We start from the raw sequence: 22,943 nt of genomic DNA on the forward strand, positions 1-22,943 counted from the left end.
CCCCAGAGCATGGAGTGTCCAGCCTGCACCCAGCCCCTTCTCTTGTGGGCTGGGTAACAGGTGAGGCCAGAGCACGAGGCTCAGCATCTAGAGTTGATTCCCTGTAAAGGAGCCTCCTTCGAAAGTAGGCAGAGGAAAACTGTCAGCTGACAGTGGAGATGGCCACGCACACAGTCACCTCCCCATCTCCATATTATGCATAAACACTTACTCAGAGTTAAAGAACACTTTATTACAACCCTTCCCTGAACTCCAAAATGCACTGTTACTCAGTGTAGACATCATGTGTAATACATGCTATTCCAAGGCGGGAAGCATCGCTGCTTAGGTATTTATTTGGATTCTGTGTACTGCCCCAAAGGAGCAGCTTCCTAGGAACAGCAGCAGTGCACAACAGCTTACATCTCCAAGAGCTATGCTTCTCTGATGTCTCATGAGCAATCATTTTGCAATCTATTTTATATTTTTGTCATCTGATTTAAAAACAAAGCAAACGAGGCCGGCGCCGTGGCTCAACAGGCTAATCCTCCACCTGTGGCGCCGGCACACCGGGCTCTAGTCCCGGTCGGGGCGCCGGATTCTGTCCCGGTTGCCCCTCTTCCAGGCCAGCTCTCTGCTGTGGCCCGGGAGTGCAGTGGAGGATGGCCCCAGTGCTTGGGCCCTGCACACATGTGGGAGACCAGGAGGAAGCAGCTGCAGCGGCCACTGGGGGGTGAACCAACAGAAAAAGGAAGACCTTTCTCTCTGTCTCTCTCTCTCACTGTCCACTCTGCCTGTCAAAAAAAAAAAAAAAAAAAGCAAACGTATCATTCCTATATCTTACTAGCTAATGCCTGGAAATCGTCCATACCCTAAAAACAGCTATCAGCTTAGATAGAATTCCTTTGGGAGAGAACAGCATTTTTGAACCAAGCCCAAGCAAAAGAATGCTGCATTTCCCCACTGGAGAGAGGGGCGGATCTGGGCCTTTTCCTCTGCCTGCAGCCTTCCTGAGTGGCCCCTGCATGAAGAGACAGCTCCTTCTACAGTGAACTTGTCTCTAACATGGTCTTCTCTGTGCAATCTCACCTCCTCAGACTGATGGCACTTGGCCATCCTCTGCTGCTTTCCCAGGCGCATTAATGGGGAGCTGGGTCATAAGTGGAGCAGCTGGGATTTGAGCCAGCACCCATATGGATGTTGGAGTTGCAGGCGGCAACCCAACCTGCTGCACTAAAGCTCCAGCCCTGGGATCACTTTTTTTAACTTTTATTTAATAAATATAAATTTCCAAGATACGACTTTTGGATTATAGCAGCTTTTTCCTCCCATAACCTCCCGCCCACCCACAACCATCCCATCTCCCACTCCCTCTCCCATCCCATTCACATCAAGATTCATTTTCAATTATCTTTCTACACAGAAGATCAATTTAGTATATACTAAGTAAAGATTTCAACAGTGTGCACCCACACAGAAACACAAAGTGTAAAGTACTGTGTGAGTACTAGTTATGCCATTAATTCACATAGTACAGCACATTAAGGACAGAGACCCTGCATGGGGAGTAAGTGCACAGTGTCTCCTGTTGTTTAACAATTGACGTTCTTATTTATAACGTCAGTAATCACCCGAGGCTCTTGTCATGAGCTGCCAAGGCTATGGAAGCCTCTTGAGTTCACCAACTCTGGGATCACTTTTTAAAAGCGCTCCACTCATCAGTGAGATTATGTGACACCTCTCCTTCTGTGCATGCCTTATTTCACTTGGCATAATGGATTCTAGCTCCATCCGTGTTGCTGTGAATAAGACTTCATGCCTCTTTTTGGGGTTGAGGGGTGCACCACTATGTGTATGCACGACATTTTCTTTGTGCATTCACCAGTCAGTGGACTCTTAGGTTGTTTCCATTTGCTGGCCATTGTGGATGGTGCTGCAGTGAGCATGGAGTGCAGATGTCTCTTCTGCAGACGGCTCCATGTCTCTTGGATATGCACCCATCAGTGGGCTTGCTGGACCACACAGCAGTCCTAGTTTTAGTGTTTTTTTTGTGTTTTTTTTTTGTGTTTTTTTTTTTTTTTTTTTTTTAGGAAACTACAATGTCTATTCTAGTTTACATTCCTACCAACAGTTTGCAAGGGTTCCATTTTCTCTACATTTTTGCTAACACTTAATATCTTCGGTCTTCTTGATGATAGTTTAATTGCAGTGAGGTGATACCTTGTTGTAGGTTTAATTTGCATCTCCATGATGATTAATGATGTTGAGCATTTTTATCATGTGCTTATTGGTCATTTGCATATCTTCCTTTAAAGAACATCTGATTAGATCTACTGTCAATTTTAAACTTGGATTATTTTATTATTATTTATTTGAGCTGTCTGTGTTCCTTATGTATTCTGGTTATTAACCCCTTGTTAGATGTATAGGTTGCAAATATTTTCTCCTATTTTGTAGGCTGTATCTTCACTATTGATTTCTTCCTTTGCTCTGCAGACGCTCTTTAGTTTGATGAAATCCCATTTGTCTATTTGTGCTTTAATTTCCTGTGCTTTTGGGGTCTGCTCCAAAAAAATCCTTGTTCATGCCAATGAATTGCCATTATGTTTTCTCCTAGTAGTGTCAAGGTTTCAGGTTTTACATTTAATTCTTTAATCCATTTTGAGTTGATTTTTATTGATTTTTATACATGGTGTGAGACAGAGACAGGAATGTATTTCATTTTTCTGCATATGAATATCCAATTTTCCAGCATCATTTATTAAAAAGACTGCCCTTTCCCCCCAGTACATGTTCTTATCGTGTTTGTCAAAGATAAGTTGGCTTTATGCATGAGTTTAATTCTAGAGTCTCTATTCTCTCTTCTATTGATCTATGGTTCTATTTTATGCTAATACTATGTATTTTTAAAGATTTATTTATTTATTTGAAAGTCAGAGTTACACAGATAGAGGAGAGGCAGAGAGAGAAAGAGGTCTTCCAACCGATGGTTCACTCTCCAAATGGCCGCAACGGCTAGAGCTGCACCAATCCGAAGCCAGGAGCCAGGAGCTTCTTCCAGGTCTCCCACATGGGTGCAGGGGCCTCAGGACTTGGGCCATCTTCTACTGCTTTCCCAGGGCATAGCAGAGAGCTGGATCAGAAGAGGAGCAGCTGGGACTAGAACTGGCGCCCATATGGGATGCCGGTGCTTCAGGTCAGGGTGTTAACCCACTGCGCCACAGCACCAGCCCCATACTGTGGTGTTTTAATTATTGTACTTTACTAACACATTTTAAAGTCAAGTAGTTTAAGTCAGCTTTATTCTTTGTGCTCAATATTGTTTAGGTTATCTGGGGTCTTTTGAGGTTCCACACAAGTTTTAGTTGTGTTTTTTTATAGTCCTGTGCAAAATATCATTGGAATTTTGGTGGGGATTATATTGGATCTGTCAACTGCTGTACATCTGTGAACATGGAAAGTCTTCCATTTCTTTGTGTCCTGTTAAGATTGTTTTCATTAATGATTTATAGCCTCTTTGGTTAAATATACTCCCATGCCAGGTGCTGTTTGACTCTGAGTTCTACTGGACCTGGCATTGAGATTCAAGTTCAAGAACTGGTTTTGATACCCTCTCCTTCCTTCAAGTGGGAGGTATCTCTCTCTAGGTTTTGCTACTTGGAATTGAGGGAGGAATGAAACAGGCAACTCTCTTGCCTGCTTATTTCAACATGACTTCTCTCTCTTTCTGTCTTTTTTAAAAAAAGATTTATTTACTTATTTGAAAGAGTTACAGAGGGAGAGAGACAGGGAGAGAGTGATAGATAAATAGAGAGATAGAGATAGAGATAGAGATAGAGATAGAGATAGAGATAGAGATAGAGATAGGGAGAGCGATAGAGATAGATCTTGCATCTTCTGGTTCACTCCCTAGATGGCCGCAATGGCCAGAACTGGGCCAATCCAGGAGCCAGAAGCTTCATCCAGGTTTCCCACATGGGTGGCAGGGGCCCATATCATCCTCTGATGTTTGTCCTAGGTAATTAGCATAGAGCTTGATCTGAATTGGAGCAACTGGGGCACGAACTGGTGCCCACATGGAATGTCAGCATTGCAGGCAGTGGCTTTACTCACTACATCACAATGCTGACCCTCCTCTTTGTCTTTAAAAATTTATTTATGAATTTGAAAAACAGAATCTCTCTCTCTCTCTTTCTCTCCCTCTCTCTTTCTCTTTCTTTCACACACACACACACATACACACGCAGGGTCAGGGGGTAGAGAGAGAGAGAGAGAGAGGCTGAGAAAGAGACATAGCCAATCTACTGATTCACTCCCCAAATGGCTGCAATAGCCAGGGCTAGGGGTGCTGAAGCTAGCAGCCTTGAACTTCATCTGGGTCTCCGATATGGGTGACAGGGACCCAGGTGCTTGGGCCATCTTCTGCTAATTTTCCAGGCATCATTAACAGGTAGGTGGATTGAAAGCAGAGCATCTGTGACTCTGATATGGGATGCCAGCTAGCAAGAGGTTCCTTAACTGCTGTGCCACAAGGCTGGCCCAAGGACTTCCCCAAATGAAGCACTATGGTGTGTCTTCATGTTGGTGTCGGGAACTATTTGCCTGAGGGTCTACTCAGCTGCCACCTTGCTTAGCACCCTGCTTCTCCCTGCTTCCTGTGTCCTTACGTTAACATTTCCACACTTGGTAGGTCAGTTTCCTCTGCCCGTTTTATCAGGTGACTTTTGTAGCAAAAGGCTTCCTCCTGGCCATACGTCCTAGTGTGTTGCTTGGGTAGGCTACATTGGCTTTGGTTCAAGGTGGGTCAGTAGTGTAACCTCTCTGTGGCTAGGTCTGCTGTAGTCAGCCTCAACCAAGACTGTGGACTTTCTGTCTGGGATTTGTGGGTTTTCTCCGTCAGTAGGGATGCAGCTCTCAGACAGGATGAGTTTGCTGGGTGCAGTGCGTTGTCTAATAACCAATACTTTTCATTTCATCTCCTCAGTCCCTGATGAAATCTAATCTACTTTCAGACCCTATAAATGTATCCATTCTATTAAATAAAAATGAAATCATACAAGGTAGGTCCTTTAGTGACTGGCTTGTTTTACTTTGGATACTGTTATCAAGGTCAGTCATGATGTGGCATGTGTCAGAACTTTGTTACTTCATATGACTGAACACTATTCTACTGTATGTATAGTCCACATTTCCTGTACCCATTCTCTTGATGCACACTCAGGCTCTTTACACCGTATGGTCATCATAAATAACACTGCAGTGGACATTAGCTTGCTAGTGTCTCTTTGAGCTCCTGCTTTCAATTCCTCTGGGTCAATTCCTAAGAGGAAAACTGCTGTATCACATGGTAATTGCAGTTTTTATTTTTCGAGCAACAAACAAACTTCCAGATTGGCTGTACCAATTTATACTTACCCCTAATATAAAAGAGTTCTAATTTCTCCACATTCTGTTCAACATCTGTTGTTTTCCACTAAAAAAATAATTAAAACCATCCAAAAGGATGAAAAGTGGTATCTCATTGTGGTTTTTATTTACATTTTTCTAATGACTAATTATGTGGAGTATCTTTTCATATGTTGCCTCATGGCTATTTGCATATCTTCTTTGCAGAAGTGTTTGTTGAAGTCCTTTGCACATTTTTTTTTTGCATAGAGTTGTTGCATTTTTTTCTTGAATACAGGAGTATGTTATGTATTTTCATTTAATATATAATTATTTTGTGCTATTCTGTGGGCTGTTTTTCAACTCTTTGATCCATTTTTGGCTACTTTGTGTTTGTGGTATAAATAAGAAGCCCAGGTCAATCTTTCACATGTAGATACCCAGTTTTCCTTCTTGTTGTCAACCTTCCCCATGTCCTTGACCAGTGTCAGGTCTCCACATCTCTCATCTTTCTGGGTCAGAAACATGACAATTGCTATGTGGTTCAGGTCATTCTTCCACTTTCCACACTATCGTTAGTGACTTCTGTGAATGCCCATTGTTCTGATGCTCTCTGAGCACGGCCAGCCTGGCCCTACTGTACCATCTGACACCAGGGAATCTCCCAAACATACTGTCTAGGACATTCCCACTTGACTCTGCTGCTCATACCCCATTGTTAAGCATGGGTGGTCTAGCCTACGCCTTTCAGAGCAAGGCTGAACTGGCACAGGGACTTGGTTGATCTGGGAACTGGGAGGGAAGTCAGTTCTTTTTTTAAGATTTCATTTATTTATTTGAGTGGTAGGTTACAGACACACACAGAGAGACAGAGAGATCTTCCATATACTGGGTCACTCCCCAGATGGCCACAACAGCCCTAGCTAAGCTGATCTGTAGCAAAGAGCCAGGAGTTTCTTCTGGGTCTCCCACGTGGGTGCAGGGGCCGCATAGCAGAGAGCTGGATAAGAAGAGGAGCAGCTGGAACATGAACTGGTACCCATATGGGATGCCAGAACTGCAGGTGGAAGTTTAACCTACTATGCCACAGAACCAGCCCGGGGAAGTCAGTACTGTCATCAGGCAACAACTTTGTAAGATACCACTTCAAGGAAGCAGGAAGGGAAGTGCTGCTTCAATCAAAGGGCCTCAGTAAGGTCCAAGGGACTCAGGGCCCTGGGCTAAGAAATGTGGGGACCAGGGGACACTTGTGTTCAGAACCAGAAAAAGAGCTTGGATTCGGAGAAGTCACCAGGGACACAGAAAATACCACTAGAAGTATGGTAAGAACACATAGGTGCTTGGATGTTGAGTACAGGACCCAAAGTTACCTCCCAGGCAATCATCAAGTTCAGGCAGGGTTGATGGTGCCCTCATCCCTCAGGGTGGCCTGTCAGGATGGGAGGTGATTGGAAAGAGGCCGGCCTCAGGGGGAAGAGTTGCTTGGGATCTGAGATCTTCTACCACCAGCCAGATCAGTTGCACTCCCACCTTTGCTAGATGGGTGCCCATTCTGTGAGTCTTTTGCAGAGTCTGCAGGTCCTTAGACATTAGAGAGGCTGACATTGTCAGGCTGGGGCCCTATTCTCAGGTATCATGGGGCCATGATAAGCTGGGTCCAGTTAGTGCTCATGGCAGATCAGCACTCTCTGGTGAACTCAAGATGCCTTCATGTTCAGTCCTATTCTGAAAAATTTCTAATCAGAAAAGTTAACCACTGAATAGAAAATAGGCATGGTCTCTGGTTTGAATGGTAAGTGTATCCCAAAGGCCCACATGATAAAGGTTTGGTCCCCAGGGTGGTGATATTGGGAAATGATGGAAATTATAGGAGGTAGGGCCTAGTGGGACATCCTAGGTCATTGGGGAATGCCCTCAGAAGCAGTTCTCTCAAGAGGGTTGCATAAAAGCCCAAGTTTGGGCCCAACCACTCTCTCTGCTTCCTGCAAACCATGGGATCCCTCTGGTTGAGCCCTGCAAGGGACTTCTGCAAGAGCCTGCATCATAACATTTGGACTTTCAGCCTCCAAAACTGTCAACAAATAAGTATTTATTCACTGTGTCAGATATTTCACTGTGATAATGCAAACTAATAATCTCATTCACTGACAAGTGTGAGCTTCCCTGTTTGAATCCTTAGAGAAGATTCCTTTGTCTAACTCTTCTACTACAGGAACCGCAAGAGGTGGACAGGATAAGGGGCATCAGCATCACATGCATGAGTCTCCATGGAGGGGGGTGAGTCACACCAGGCCATGATGGAGTTCTAGCACTGTGGGGCAGAAGTCACTTCACCTTTCTTCCACTCCTTAACTCCTTCCTTTCTTTCCATCTCTACCCGAGGAAGAGGGATGTTGGAAAGCCTTGTGTGAATGACAATAATATATTCAGGCTCTATGCAGCAGAGATTTAGATGGGCAGATTGCATGGCAGGCAGGAAGGGACTGAGCTCTGCTGACAAGTGCACCCACTGATATCCAAGTCCTAATTCTTGGAGCACAATGAGTATATTCTGTATTATCTGAGTAGACACAGTGTAATAACAAAGGTCCTTATAACATAGTGAGAAATCACCCATAAGCCTCGGGATGCAAAGTATGCTGCTCTAGGTAGTGAGGACCCCCCAATACTCTGGCTTTGTCCCAGTGAAACCCAATTCAGATTTCCGATCTTCAAAACTACATGAGAAGAAGTTTGTTACTCTAGGCAAGTAAGGCTGTGATGATTTGGTCATGGTGGCAAAACAGGGAGATGCAAGCAACAAAAAGGCGAAAGGCAGGCAGAGGGGCAGACAGGGAGAAGGGCAGGCAGGGATTGGAGATTAGGTGGACAATCAGAGATGCAGACAGGCGGGAGGCACATAGCCACATCAGCAAGCTGGCAGTCAGCAGGAAAGTTGGGCAGACAGACTGGAGGGTGGAGGCAGAAAGGAAGGTGGGTGGATGAAGGGCAGGTGGACAGATAAAGAGTAGGAAGTGGACCATCAGGCAGGGGACAGGCACAGGTGACAGGAAGACAGGCTGGAAGGCAGGAGGCCCCCAGAGACTCTTCTTGTCTCCACCAGGGTTAGTGGAGCTTCCTTAGATGCAGGTGGATCCCGTTGATGGACTTCAGCAGAACCCGTGCTGTGGGGACGGGCACGTTTCTGGGATCCGGCAGCAGCTCGAAGCGCAGCAGGGTCAGGGCCACGGCCACCTTCAGCTCATTCATGGCAAATTGCTTCCCGATGCAGTTCCTGGGCCAGGCAGGGATGTGAAATGAGAAGAGAGCTCAGGTTTCATTCTGGGCTGGGCAGGCATTGGTCTCTGAACCCCAGCTCAGAGCTGGCCCTCTGAGGGCCCTCCTTCTTGTGGATCAGCCCCAACCCCTTTCCTCACAGGTTACACACACCTCTGTTTGCCATGGTTGGGTCACATTCTCCTGACTTGACAAGCCTACCGCCCTCCCAAAGGCTGGCTCTGACCCTGCTTTGGCCTTCAGAGGGCATTAAATCTCTTGTAAGACAGGGCCATCGTTCTAAGGGAAAGAGCCTAATCACATGAATAGTTGGAAGAGTTAATACTTGGTGAGCTCCCTCCCTTCACACACAGGGGCTGGTTTCCCATGGGAGGTCACTTGTCTGGACCACACGGGGAGAAATGGGTCACATTCACATACACTCGCTGGCTAGGGATCCTCAAGAACTGAGTTCCTCAGAGGGAGTTAGAGCATCATTGGGGAAGCTCCTGGACAGGGGATAGGTCAGGGACCCCTCCCAACGCAGTCCCAACTGCTTCTAGCTCAATGTTCAGGCTCTTGGTGCACCCTCACTGCTACGTCTACCAGCATCTGTCTCCTGGTTCCTCCGTGCCATCCCTCAGTGTCCTCCCTGGGCTCCTCTGATCTCCCTGTCTCCCTTTCTTCCACACTGAAACTAAGGCCCAGCTCAGATCTTTCCCTGCTCTCCACGCCAGTGGGACAAGGTGTAAATGCTTCAGATGCAACAAGCTCTGTAGGCTGCTGCTCACCTATCACTTAGGTGTCCAGCTCCACTAACTCAGCTCATGTCACTGAAGTTGCTGAGAAAGCCCTCCCTTCCTTCAGCTTCAGGCCAGTGACCTCCTGCCCCATATCTCCTTGCCAGCCATCCCTCTCTGCTGGGTTCTCAAGGCAGCATTAGTGATTCTGTTTAGAGGTGCAGTCCAGAGCCTAGGACGGTGCCAGGAGCACGCAGCAGTCCATAAACTACTGAAATAAGGAATGAGTTTGTGAAGGAATAAAGAAAGGACTGATGTCTGTCTTGTGAATAGGTGTTTTTTTTGTACACTTTTTATCTTAATTGTGAACCCTTGGAGACATCGATGACACTCTCCATCTTTGTGTTCCCTCAGTTCTAAGGAGTACATGGCACATAGAGACAAGAGCACAAGATGCTTTGATTTTTGAGTGAAGTTGATTAAATTTTAAAAATGAAATGATTCCTTTCAAGATGGCTGACAGTGGTGCCAGACATTCATGTCCTCCCCAGAGAAGAACCAAAACAACAAACAAATGGTTGCATTTTAAATGAATGCCTGAGGAAAAACTCTAGAACTCAGCAAAGAAGATAAGGAAAGCTACAGGCCATGGAGAGCTGAGACTGAAGACAACAGTGAGCCAAGACCAGCCCCATGGCCAGGAGGCATCTTCATTGGAGAGCTGGCATGCAGGGGAGCCTCAGTGGAACCCATCTCCATGGGTGCCGTACTCCGGTGGGCCTGGCTATAGGGCTGGTCCACATTTGCCATAGGCTCGGAGCCCAGTTAGAGAGGTACCTGGAGCAAGCATGGTAGCTTTGTGTCAGAGAAGGGACTCATTTTGTCTTTCTCTCAACCCCCAGAAGCCATGCAGTGGAGTGTGGTTCCACCTTGAGAAAGGAGCCACTGTGGGAATCTCTAGTATCCTAGGGTCCCATCCTTGGGACCCCACAGACTTTTTTTTTTTTATTAGACAGGTAGAGTTATAGACAGTGAGAGAGAGAGACAGAGAGAAAGGTCTTCCTTCCGTTGGTTCACTCCCCAAATGGCCGCCACAGCCGGTGCTGTGCTGATCTGAAGCCAAGAGCCAGGTGCTTCCTCCTGGTCTCCCATGCGGGTGCAGGGCCCAAGCACTTGGGCCATCCTCTACTGTCTTCCTGGGCCACAGCAGAGAGCTGGACTGGAATAGGAGCAACTGGGACTAGTATTCGGTGCCCCAACCGGGACTAGAACCCGGTGTGCCAGTGCCACAGGTGGAGGATTAGTCTAATGAGCCAAGGCACTGGCCCCCAACAGACTTTTGATCCCAACAGTCACAAAGACTGCAGCCTTTGAACCTGTCCAGATCCATCATTTCAGCTGTGGACCCTCACACCAGCCCATGCAGCATGAGGCACAAATGGGTCATAAAAGCAGGGCACAACCTGTCCCCAGGACCCTGGATATGAGGGGCTGGTCTCCCCGGACTTGGGGCCTATGCCCCCCCCCCACCTCTCCTCACTGTCATCTGAGGCAATGTTTGCCACAGCTGGGCTCTGTTTGTGCTGGGCCTGCCAGCTGGCCATCTTGTGACCTTGGCCCTCTCCCTGCACCAGCAGGTCCTTGTGGGGACCCATGCCACTGTAAAAAAAGACATGGAAGGTCTTGAGATCAACTCAAGAAGAAGCTGCAATGGTTGTAAATGCATATGCTTCTAACTGTGGAACACTCAATTTTATAAACCAAATATTCTTAAATCTAAAAGAAGAGTCCATATATTAGGATACAGAGTAAGTCTCTACAAACTCAACATAATTTAAATGTCATGTATTTTTTTCCAACAAGGATGGACTAAAACTTGAAGTCAACAAAAGAAAGTTTGGGAATTGTAGCAGTGCCGTATCATATACCCAGTAGTGGGCTTTCCTTTACAAGTAGCTCATTGTGTGCATCTTTATGTAGAACTGTGTGGAATAGGGACCATGGTTTAGCGATCTCCATGTACAGAGTTTCATGAACTGGGAATATAGACACAGATATTTAACGTAAATATACAGCGAACCTTCTGTTGGGAAAGACTAGAAAATCTGTCAGGTGACAGCCCCAAGTGGGACCCTTTCTACAAAGGCCACCGAGACCTTCAAGTCTGTGGCCAGTCAGGGCGCCCGAGCATGCCGGGCAGCAAACACAGGACATCTGGTCCTTTGGTTTGGTGATGGAAGGATTAGTGACTAAGCAGAAAGGTCTGGGCTGGCTTGAGAGTGCGTGGGAAAAGGAGAAATTGAAAAGCACAACCCGGGAAGTGTAATTTACACAGAAGAGCCACACCCCCACACAGTGAGCAGACCTCCAGGAGGCCCTGAACTTTGGGGCACCCCCAACACTGCTCTGAAACACCCCCTTACGTGGCTCACAGAGACACCCACACGAGGCCTTCCTCCCAGCAATGCCAACACAGGAGGGCAGGTCTGAAGATCCCATGTGGGAACGCAGCAGGTCACAGATGCTGGGGATGAGCCCTGAGATTTCCCATCATTCTCCAACTCCATCAGCGCACACAGGACGCTTACCTGGATCCCCCTGAGAAGGGCAGGAAAGCGTGGCTGTGGCGAGCAGAACCTGGTGCGAAGCGGGAAGGGTCGAACACCTGCAGGGAGCAGAGGTCAAGGGGGATCCCTGAGGGCCCAGGGAACACAGTGGCAGCAGGGGGAGGAGTTGGTCTGAAGGATCAGTCCACGCCATCCTCCCAGCGCCCTCCTACCTCTGGGTTTGGCCACACCTTCGGGTTGTGATGCAGGCCATAGATGGAGAGTGTGACCATGATGCCTGTGGGGCAGGAGGAGAGCAAGAGAAGAGACCAATGGTCCCCATGGGGTGGGGCCCTGAACCCTGAGTAGATTTCCTCTACAGGCTTCCACATCTCAGAAAATGAGAATGTTCATGCTACAAACCCATGGATACTGTCAGAGGTGCACCTGCATTTATTGAGATGTTGCTGTGTTTAAGCTCTGTGCAAAACATTTCCTGCACATCATCCAATTACCAAGTATGCATCATTTATGATGACAAGGAAAGGAAGATGCAGAGAGATTCAGAATTGAGGATGCACGACAGAATTTCCAATCTTCTGTGTCCCCAATGAGTGCTTAGATGAGTGAGGGTGGGATGTTCATACCCTTGGGTAGGGAGCGTCCATCAGGGAAGGTGACAGACTTGCTGAGGTCTCTACTAACAGCTGGCACCGATGGGTAGAGTCTCAGCGCCTCCTTGATGCACATGGTGGTGTAGGGCATCTGGTCCAGGTGCTCCCTGAAACAAAGCCCAGGCAGAGGAGGGGGCAGGGCTGGGCCCCCCAGGGTTTTCCCTCCCAGACAGGCAGGGCCCCCTCATCGCCTCCTGGGCTCTCACTCACCAGGTGATGGAGGCTCCGTTCCCTAGGAGGCCCTGGATCTCCTCGCGACACTGGTGCTGATGCTCGGGGTGCGTGGCCAGAGCATAGAAGATCCAGGAGACGCCGCTGGCCACGGTGTCGTGGCCTTCGAACATGAATGTGTCCACCTCGGCGCGGAGGTCCTGATCAGACAGGCTGCTCCCGTTCTCCATCTGGGGGAGGCCACAGCAGGAGAGAGGGCACGGGCTCTGTCCCTGGCTCTGTGCTTCCAGGCCAAGCTCGGGCCTGCCCTGCACACACTGACCTTGGCAAAGAGGAGGACATCTAGGAAATCCAAGCGCCTCTTCCTGCTGACCTTCTCCAGCTCCCCCTCCTGCTGCAGCTGAGCCTTCCTCTGCTTGATCACTCGGTCTGCCCCAGAGCAGTGGTTATCAGAGCAGCTGAGAGCCCCAGCTGCCCCAACCTGGCTGCCCTCGAGGTCAGGGTGGGCGTGGGAGTGGGTGTGTGGGTCAGGGGTGGGACCCAGCATCCTGGGATGGAGGGCAGGCCTCCCTGCATTAGCACAGCCCAGGAGCCTCAGCTGATTGCTGCTGGGCTGGGGCCTCACTCAGTCATCGCCTGTGTGATGGGAACCCCTGCCAGCACCTGGCAGCCCAGCATCTCAGCTCCCGACCCTGCACCAGGGAGGTACCCAGTGTGTGTGTCCCAGCTCCTGTAGGAGGAGCATGGGCCTGGCTCTGCCTTGTGAGTTGTCATCAGCTCCTTTGGGCTGTGCTGGTTAAGGAGGGGGACACAGGAGGAGGAGGCAGAACCTGTGTGCTCGTGGGCGAGCTGGCAGGCACGGTGGGCCAAGCGGCCTTCAGGGCTCAGCCTGTAGAGGGTGTCGCTCTGGTGAAAGATGTTCCTCACCCGGGCAAACACCAAGTTGTTCAGGTCATTGATGGCCTGGATGTAGGAGTGGGAATTCCTGAGGAGAGGACGTGGATGAGGTCAGAGTGGAGGGGCCTCTAATCTGGAGGCAGAGTGGGGCTCTGGGAGGAGATTCCTCCCCACGCTGGGGACAGGCAGCATGGAGACACACACCACTTCTGTTTGCAGTCCTTGTGACCTTGGGGCCTCTGTAGGATGGCAGGAGAGCCAGGCTCCCACCTGTGCTGGGTGGGGGGAGGGGGGCGTCAGGGATCCACGGCTGAGGCAGGAGGACTCTGGTCTGCAGTTAGAGCTCGGTGTGGGCTGGGTCAGCCTCTTGCCTTTTGTGGAGGTGAGCATGCAAGTTCCACCCCCCTCCCCGAGCTGGCTGGCAGGTGCTTGCACACTGATGGTGAGCACAAGGACCCTTCAGGTGGAGGTCATTACGGACCTGCTGTCCAGCTGGACGCTGCCCTGGTAGCTGAAGGCGCACTTCATGATGGTGTCCAGGGTCATCAGGGAGACGTGTTGGAAGACCTCCAGCGAGGAGTCCTGGCTGACCAGCTGCTCCCATTTGTCCTGTAGGGAGAGTGAGCCTTGTTCTTGTTTCCCACCCAAGGCCTGGGCCAGGGAGCTGAGGCTCTTTTTTTTTTTTTTTTTTGTATTTGACAGATAGAGTTAGAGAGAGAAACTTAGAGAAAGGTCTTCCTTCAGTTGGTTCACCCCCAAAATGGCCGCTACGGCCAGAACTATGCCAATCCGAAGCCAGGGGCTAGGTGCCTCCTCTTGGTCTCCCATGTGGGTGCAGGGCCCAAGCACTTGGGCCATCCTCCACTGCCTTCCTGGGCCAATGCAGAAAGCTGGACTGGAAGAGGAGCAACTGGGACTAGAACCCGGTGCCCACAAGGGATGCCAGCACCGCAGGCAGAGGATTAACCAAGTGAGCCACAGCGCCAGCCCCTCCGAGTTTACATTATATTACATTAGTTTACATTAAATTTTGAAGTTTGGAATTCTGTTACAATCTTTGATTTATGAGAAACTTTTTTCTTTAATGATAAGTAGTAGAGTGACTCTTCAGTGTTTGATACCTGAGCCAGTCCCAAGACACTGGCAGGCCCATGGCTAAGAGATGGTTGTGTCAAGGCAAAAGAAACTCATGGGACATATAGTAGCACTTTTAATGGGGATATCAAGGTACTTCAATTCCTTGTCTTTCATCAGATGTTTGCTGAGCATGGTTGAGTCAGACATCAGAGTTCGGATTGGAGTGTTCGTATGGCGGAGTGTTCGTATGGCAGGGTGTGGACCTACTGTGCATTCATTTCATGGGTTTCCAAATCTATGCAGTAGCCTTGGGTCCCTGGCCAGAGCCTGGCCGAGTGACATCCCGGAGCATCTGCCCTACAAGTAAAGCTTCCACTGTGCAGGCCAGCCAACGGTATACTATCCTGCTGTCAGGAAGGATTGACCATGCCTCTAGTCCTCCATGTTGAAGACTTGGAAAGAGGAAGCTAGGGTCCTGTGTCCCAGATAGTCCTCTTGGTACAATAAGCAATGAGTGAGTACAATATCATGCCTTTGCTCCACTTTGGGGAGCCCTACTCTCATATTAATGGTCTAAGAGTGCTATTCCATGGGGCTGTGGGTGATGGCTGTCTGTGCACCACTTGTGTTTGATAGAGGAGCCTGTGAGTGGTGAAGGTTTTGTGTGTGTGTGTGTGTGTGTGTGTGAGAGAGAGAGAGAGAGAGAGAGACGGGCTCACCAGCATGATTTGGACGGAGTCTGCCATGAGCCCCACGTAGGGCTTTAGGATGTCGTAGTGGAAAGCTGGGGTGAGCATGCGCCGGTGCTGGAACCACTTCTGCCCATTCAGTAGGAGCAGACCATACCCTGGCCAGAGACAGGTAAGTGTGCACATGTAGTATACTGGATGTGAGAAACCACCGAGGATAATCTGGGAAGAACTGAGCAGTGTACAGGGAGCAAAAACTCAGAAGAAAGTGGAATGTCTTGGACAAAAGGCAGGGAAGGCACGATGCTCTGCACAAGGAGGAATTTCCCTCCTGGGCTGGTACATGAGCATGGGGTAAAGACTGCAAAGAGCTGGGGCAGATCTAGGAGGGACTTAGTTAATGTCCAGCTGGGAACGTCTGGTGACAACTGAGCTGTGCTGTGGCAGGTGCTGAGTCCCAGGGGGCTTGCACCAGCCTGAGGAAGGGCTGAGGGTCTGTATGGCAGATGACAAATGAGGCTGGTGTCAAGGCGAGACTCGTGAGAGTGGCGGCTGGCACCTTGCTCTCCGTGAGGCAGTGAAAGCTCACTACCCTAGCTGGGGAAGGGACTGCTGTCCTGCTTTAGGCATACATACCAATCCAGGGGGCCAAGAACTCGTAGACACTGCGAGCCTTTGGGTCTGAAAGGTAAGCAAGGACTTTACAGGAAAATAGCTATGACCAAATGAAGCAGCTCCCAAGGTAGCTGACATCCGACCAGGGCTGCCATCATGTCTGTTGGCTGTGAGTTGGGAGTTGGTCCCAGACCACTTTCTACTTGCTTCCCTCCCCTCTTTCAATTTTGTCTTCAGTTGAGTTTGGGTGTATTCAGGGTGGTATGGCTGTAGACCAATTTTGTCTTCAAAGTTAATTTGGCTTGGGCAGGTAGACTCAAGGCAGCAGGAGTCAAACACCCACTGGACTGGAATAGTGAGTTAGCAAGAACACAGGCTATATCCTCCATGCCAAAGAATAAGACAAATCCTGTGTTTTTTTTTCTACAAATAGATCACGGGTTGGCCACCTCAAGACTCAGGACAGCCAACAACTAGAAGTTCCAAACTCAAGTTGGTATGGATATAAAAGTTTTTTTCAAAACTGGGACAATTTACATGACAGGTCATCTCAATTTTCTTTTAAAAACAACAGCAACAAAAAGGACATGAGACACTGAACAAATAATCACGGTTTTTGTAAACGCTCGAGTAAATGCATTGGCATTAAGTTGGGTCGTGAGTTTGGTGCATGGTGGGTGGAAGGGACAGATATTGGTGTTCAGACGAGCACTTTGCTGAGACCAAGAAGGGCCCCTTCAGCTGGAGTGAGGTTTCGTCCTCACCTGATCTGCCCAGAATCACCTTCATGTAGTCTGGGTCGTAGAGCTGGACTCGGACGTTGCTCCCCCACAGCCACTGTGGGAAGGCACTCGGAAATTTCTCTACCCATTTCAGAATCTGTGGCAGCTCCTGGTTCTTCTGGAACTGTTCTCAAGTGAAAGACAAAACAATGAAAAGTTTTCTTTAACTCTAGGCCTTGGAGAGGAAGACAATCACAGGAAAACATCTCTGGATCTACCAGTAGAAGTCAGACCTTGGAAGTTTTTATGACCTAGGAGGACTGGGATTCATATTCTTACTTTATTCGGCTTATTTGGGACTGGCCAGACCAGGTGCCATGAACTTAATCCAATTTTCCCGCATAGCCTGTAGGGAGAGACCTGACGACTGGAGCTTTCTATGGTGCAGAGCAGCAGAGAGCTAGAGGCAGGAGCTGAACCAGTACCCAATTTAGGCACTCTGGTATAGGATGTGGGCAGCCCCAATGGGGTCTTAACCCCTGCTCCAAAGGCCTAACGGCCTCATCCAGGGCCTTGCTGTCTCACCAGAACTTGGCCCAAGGCCAAATGTGGCCTCCCTCTTGAGCAGAGCTATGGGCTTGCCCTGAACATCACCCGCAAGCTTAAGTCAGGCACTGTGTCCACGTTGTGCAGAACCTTGGAAACTTTCAGTGCAACAGTTTCCATGGACAATTATAGAACAACTTACGTCTCTTGGTAGGCAGCTGTGTAACATAATTTAGTTTACTCATAGAATAAAATAGATTATATTGAAATTTTAAGTTTATACACTAATTTTATATCACCATACTGGTTGTTATAGTTTCCACATTATTCCTGCACACATACACATATTTATTCAGATGAAATATATGGCTACATGTAAAAAGATTAAATAGAGATTACACATTTAATGTCATTCCACATGTTAAATATATACAGATTTCTTGCACAACATCTGGATGTGTAAATAGTGATTTTGAGATTTGGGTTTCGTATTCTCATTTTCACTTCCCGTCAAAAAGAATCTTTTGTGAGTTCCCCACAGCCTGGAGTCGTTTTGCGAAAGTCTTAGATGTGGATCACAAAGTCCTTGGCTTTCTGGTTTCGACTCTCGTCCTTCCTCTCTCGTGCCGACGGTTTATGTAACCCATATGTTCCAGCCCTGAGGCTTCTGCTGTTCCGCTGCTGACCTGCCCATAGCTGTACCTGCACACTCGCTGGCCTGTGCACACCCACTTCTGTCTGCCCAGCTGTTCCTCCTCTCTGCCGCAGAGCGAGGGCCTCCCCCCAGCTTTCCACACCCAGTGCATCTGGACTCCGTGCAGGAATTTCAGTTCTTTGTTTCTGCTGCTTCTATGGAACTGAAGCACCAGCTTGCCGTGGAAGTATCCAACCCACACACAGCTTTCTGACACCATTGCCACCAGCCCTGAGGACACTGGCCCTGCCGTGGAACAGGTTCCTTCATCACCAAGCACCTGGGTGCCCAGCACGGGGTCAGGCACTGGATGGAGGCATGGTCATGGATCCTCAGCTGTCTAGCGCTCACAGCCTCGCCGGACAGACAGGAAGCTTGGGAGGCCACACAGCACAGGACATTACTATTGGGATGGAAGGAAGTCCAAGCATCGGGGAAGCCCTGGAGAGGGGGTTGACTCAGAACCGGACACTAGAAAGCCCTTCCTTGTTCGCGTGCTCATTCACTCATTGAGTCACCATGGTTACAAATGTGAGTCAGATGATCCTACCCAGAAGGAGCTCCCAGCTAGCACACTGCAGGAAAATACCTGAATCAAGTTGTCACTGCGCTGTCCCATGAGGAGGACAGTGCATAGGAAAGAGTCGCCCTCTCCGTTCTTGAAAGACCCTGGAAACTTCTTCGAGGATTTGGCTTGGGGTTGGGCATTGGCAGGTTGGACACTGGGAGGCCAGGTTATTCCAGGCCAAGAGCACAAGGTGAGCAGAGGCCCAGAGGTAAAAATGCGTGGACAGGTAGAGGTGTTAATGAATAATGTGGTGTAGAACAGGGCAGTGGGGCAGAAGAGGACAGGGTTATGGAGCGGAGGTTGGATGTTTCCAGTCTCCATATTTGGCCCCTTTTGCCGGTAACAAGAGAATCAAGAGGCCTCAGTGCGTGAAAACTCCTGTCTGCCAATGTATGCTCCATGCGCCGTCCCCGGATGAGCCCCTCTCTGCGAGGCTCCTCACCTGGGTCCGCATCCCCACCCCAGGGCGGCCAGTGCGGGGGTGACCCTGTCCCTCCACTGCCCCTTTCCCTCCTTCCTCCGTCTGTCCAGACGCCAGTGCTGAGCGCCTCAGTGCTGGGCACTGGGTGCAGGGAGGGGATGGTGCACTCAGCTCCAGGGAGCTCACAGTCCAGGGTGTGCGGTGACACCACTTTCACCGCAGCAGAATGAGCCCACCCTGTGTCCTGGCTCCTTCTGAGACTCCCGTCTGTCGTCGCCGCACCCCATGACCCCCACAGAGCAGGACTGCTTCAGACTGATGTCTGTGTCTCCAGACAAGCAAAGGACCAGGCATAGAGGATGGTGTTGAGTGACTGGGGTAAAGAAGCTTCTAGAAGCCTGTTTTGAGAACAGCTGGGGCTGTAGGGGGTGCTCAGCCTGGAGATGGAGACTCAGGCAGGAGCAGTTGTGCCCTCCATGTCCAGGGCTGCCAGGACTGAGTGAGGAAGGCATGCGTGATGACTGCGTCACAGCAGGATGGGCTTCCTGTGAGGGAGTGAGCTCTCTGTCGCTGGGATGAACCCAGACCCGAGAGGTGAGCTGTGTGCTCCTCACAGCCCGCGTGCTCATCACGCACCAGCCTGTGTCCTGTGGAACCCCGCTCAGCAGACTCTGAGAGCCCTGGCCGCCCCTGCCCTCCCGGTCCCTGTCCCACTCCTTCCTACCTCTCCGCTGTGCCCCAGGAGCCAGTGGGAGGGCGGGCACGGGAACTGCTGGAGGGCTCTGAGCAACCACTGGCGGCGCAGGTAGAGCTGAGCTACCTTGAACAGCAGCAGGAGCAGGCCCAGCAGGGCCGCCACTTGGAGGAGCCCGGAGAGGCTACCCGGGAGCTGGGTGGGGCTCAGCACAGACATGCTCATGGTGCAGTGACTCTGGGCCTGTGGTTGACCCTACCTGTCACTGACCCCTGCTAATGACTCTTTCCTATGTCCAGGATTGTACCGCCCACCTGGGGGGAGGGTGACAGAGGGCAGAGCTTGACTTCCGCTCCCAGAGTTGGTTAACCCTGAATGATTCACCTGGAGAAATGGGGAGGTAAATGCTGATAGTGGTAATGGCCAGGCACATACTCACTTTCCCCTCTCTGTTACTCACAACTGTTTTTGTTTTCTTTTTTTGAGAAAGTGGAAACATTTTTTTTAATTTTATTTTTTAAAAACTTTTCTTTAATAAATATAAATTTAGAAAGCACAACTTTTGGATTATAGCGGCTTTTCCCTCCATAACCTCCCTCCCACCCGCAACCATCCCATTTCCCACTCCCTCTCCCATCCCATTCTTCATCAAGATTCATTTTCAATTATCTTTATATACAGAAGATCAACTTGGTATATACTAAGTAAAGATTTCAAAAGTTTGCATCCACACAGATACACAAAGTATAAAGTACTATTTGAGTAGTAGTTTTACCATTAATTTGCATAGTACAACACATTAAGGACAGAGATCCTACATGGGGAGCAAGTATACAGTGACTCCTGTTGTTGATTTAACAACTGACACTTTTATTTATGATGTCAGTAATCACCCGAGGCTCTTATCATGAGCTGCCAAGGCTATGGAAGCCTCTTGAGTTCCCAAACTTTGACCTTATTTAGACAAGGCCGTAATCAAAGTGGAAGTTCTCTCTTCCCTTCAGACAAAGGTACCTCCTTCTTTGATGGCCCGTTCTTTCTGCTGGGATCTCACTCACAGAAATCTTTCATTTAGGTCATTTTTTTTGCTGGAGTGTCTTGCCTTTCCATGCCTGAGAAACTCTCATGGGCTTTTTAGCCAGATCCGAATGCCTTAAGGGCTGATTCTGAGGCCAGAGTGCTGTTTAGGGCATCTGCCATTCTATGAGTCTGCTGTGTATCCCACTTCCCATGTTGGATTGTACTCTCCTTTTTAATTCTATCAGTTAGTATTAGCAGACACTAGTCTTGTTTATGTGATCCCTTTGACACTTAATCCTATCATTATGATCAATTATGAACTGAAACTGTTCACTTTGAATAGCAAGATGGCATTGGTACATGCATGCTGCTTTGATTGGATTGATTTGGAATTCCCTGGCACATTTCTAGCTCTACCATTAGGGGTAAGTCTGAGTGAGCCTGTGCCAAACTGTACATCTCTTCCTTCTTTATTCCCACTCTTATATTTAACAGAGATCACTTTTCAGTTAAAATTTAAACACCTAAGAATAATTGTGTGTTAAAGAGTTCAACCAGGTTGGAGATCCAAGATGGCGGAATAGGGAGGGAATGCACTGATAGTCCAGGAAAATAGTTTAATAAAAGTGGAGATATTGTAGTCTCAGGGAAGAGTTAGGGAAAAAACTACAGAGGAAACACTTCGAGAATTAGTGGGACACGGTGGACCTACGTGGAGGCACAGGCACCCACGGTTCGGGACCCCAGCTGCTGAGTCTACACACCAGCACTGGAAAGGGAGGTGAGAAGAAACTGCAGTAGCCGGAGACACTGGTGGAAAAGTGTCAGGAAGAGCCTAGAGGGAACGAGGCTTGAAGTCCTGTGGGGGAAAGTACACCAGCCTAACTAGAGGAGAGAAAAAAAATAAAAGGGACAGTATGGACATGATTCTTTCTCTCCACTCCACTCACCTTACAGAGGCAGGGAAGACAATAGAACAGGTGGCATTTTGAACATACATAACGGCTGCATCAGCTCAGGGCTGTGCCCACCCTCAGCCAAACAGAAAAACTTGACTCTGGTGGGGAGAAATAACAGGAGATTAAGACCTAGTGAATGTGTGGAGCTTATGAACCGGGACTGTGAAAAAAACCAGATAATTGGAAATGAAAAAAAAAAACCTGGTGTTAAATTGGAAATGCATAGAAAATTAATTAATTTTTTAAAAATATCATGTAGAATCTCTGTCTTTAATGTGCTGTACACTGTTATTTAATGCTATAACTAGTACTCCAACAGTATTTTTTCACTTTGTGTTGCTATGTGGGGGCAAACTGTTGAAATCTTTACTTAATATATACTAAACTGATCTTCTGTATATAAAGAGAATTGAAAATGAATCTTGATGTGAATGGAAGGGGAGAGGGAGCGGGAAAGGGGAGGGTTGCGGGTGGGAGGGAAGTTATGGGAGGGGGGAAGCCATTGTAATCCATAAGCTGTACTTTGGAAATTTATATTCATTAAATAAAAGTTAAAAAAAAAACCAAAACTGAGGGTGTGTGGGAGAACTCATGGTGTGGCTGAGACGTGAGTAGTCTCACTGGGAGACGCCACAAACTTGGTAACCTTGGCAACCTGGGGGGAGACATTGCAGGGGAATCTGAGCTTACACAGAGGACTGCACAGATCCTTTGTGTGGTCCTTGGGACAGAGCAGACGGATATTACACCCACTGGGGCTAGCGCTCAGGCACTGATTGCCATCAAGGAGAAGAGCTTAGCTGAGTGGAATTACTTCCCTTCTGAATCTCTAGAGGCTTGTGATGGGTGTGGCCAGAGAGCTTTGTTCAGTTCTTCAGGGTTAAGGGTGTGCCAAAGGTGACACACCCAGGTTTGGCATGGTAAACCTCTCTCTCTCTCTCTCTCTCTCTCTCTCTCTTAATCAGAAGGGAAGTATTTCCGCTCAGCTGAGCTCTTCTCCTCGATGGTGATCAGTGCCTGAGCGCTAGCCCCAGTAGGTATAATATTCATCTGCTATGTCCCAAGGACCACACAAAGGATCTGTGCAGTCCTCAGTGCAGGCTCAGATTCCCCTGCTATGTCTCTCACCGGGTAGCCAGGGCTGCCTGAGCTGTGGCGTCTCCCACTGAGACTACTCAAGTCTCAGCCACACTGTGAGTTCTCCCACACACCCTCAGTTTTTTTTTCTCACAGTCCCAGTTCATAAGCTCCACACATTCACTAGGTCTTAGTCTCCTGTTATTACTCCCCA

General features: G+C 48.7%; 1 protein-coding gene across 1 annotated transcript; it reads right to left on the reverse strand.

The window, feature by feature from the left end:
• Window positions 1-8,469: 8,469 nt before the first annotated feature.
• On the reverse strand, window positions 8,470-19,898 carry LOC133759762 (cytochrome P450 4A5-like). Its single transcript, XM_062191258.1, has 12 exons — window positions 19,704-19,898; window positions 16,793-16,934; window positions 16,050-16,094; window positions 15,444-15,571; window positions 14,129-14,256; window positions 13,581-13,735; window positions 13,073-13,179; window positions 12,790-12,980; window positions 12,553-12,686; window positions 12,139-12,203; window positions 11,948-12,024; window positions 8,470-8,638 (listed from the first exon to the last, which is right to left on the reverse strand). Exons 1-12 carry the CDS (start codon window positions 19,896-19,898, stop codon window positions 8,470-8,472), a joined length of 1,536 nt encoding a protein of 511 aa, XP_062047242.1.
• Between the last annotated feature and the right edge of the window lie 3,045 nt (window positions 19,899-22,943).

This window comes from Lepus europaeus, chromosome 5, assembly GCF_033115175.1.
Source record: "Lepus europaeus isolate LE1 chromosome 5, mLepTim1.pri, whole genome shotgun sequence".
NCBI classification, from domain to species: Eukaryota; Metazoa; Chordata; class Mammalia; order Lagomorpha; family Leporidae; genus Lepus; species Lepus europaeus.

Excerpts from the sequence above, each read along its gene's own strand:
- LOC133759762 (XM_062191258.1), bottom strand. The coding sequence starts at position 19,898 with ATGAGCATGTCTGTGCTGAGCCCCACCCAGCTCCCGGGTAGCCTCTCC. Across the intron at positions 14,257-15,443 it reads ACTCCGTCCAAATCATGCTG|GACAAATGGGAGCAGCTGGT; the intron begins GTGAGCCCGTCT and ends CTCTCCCTACAG. Across the intron at positions 8,639-11,947 it reads CCCTTCTCAGGGGGATCCAG|GAACTGCATCGGGAAGCAAT; the intron begins GTAAGCGTCCTG and ends TGCCTGGCCCAG.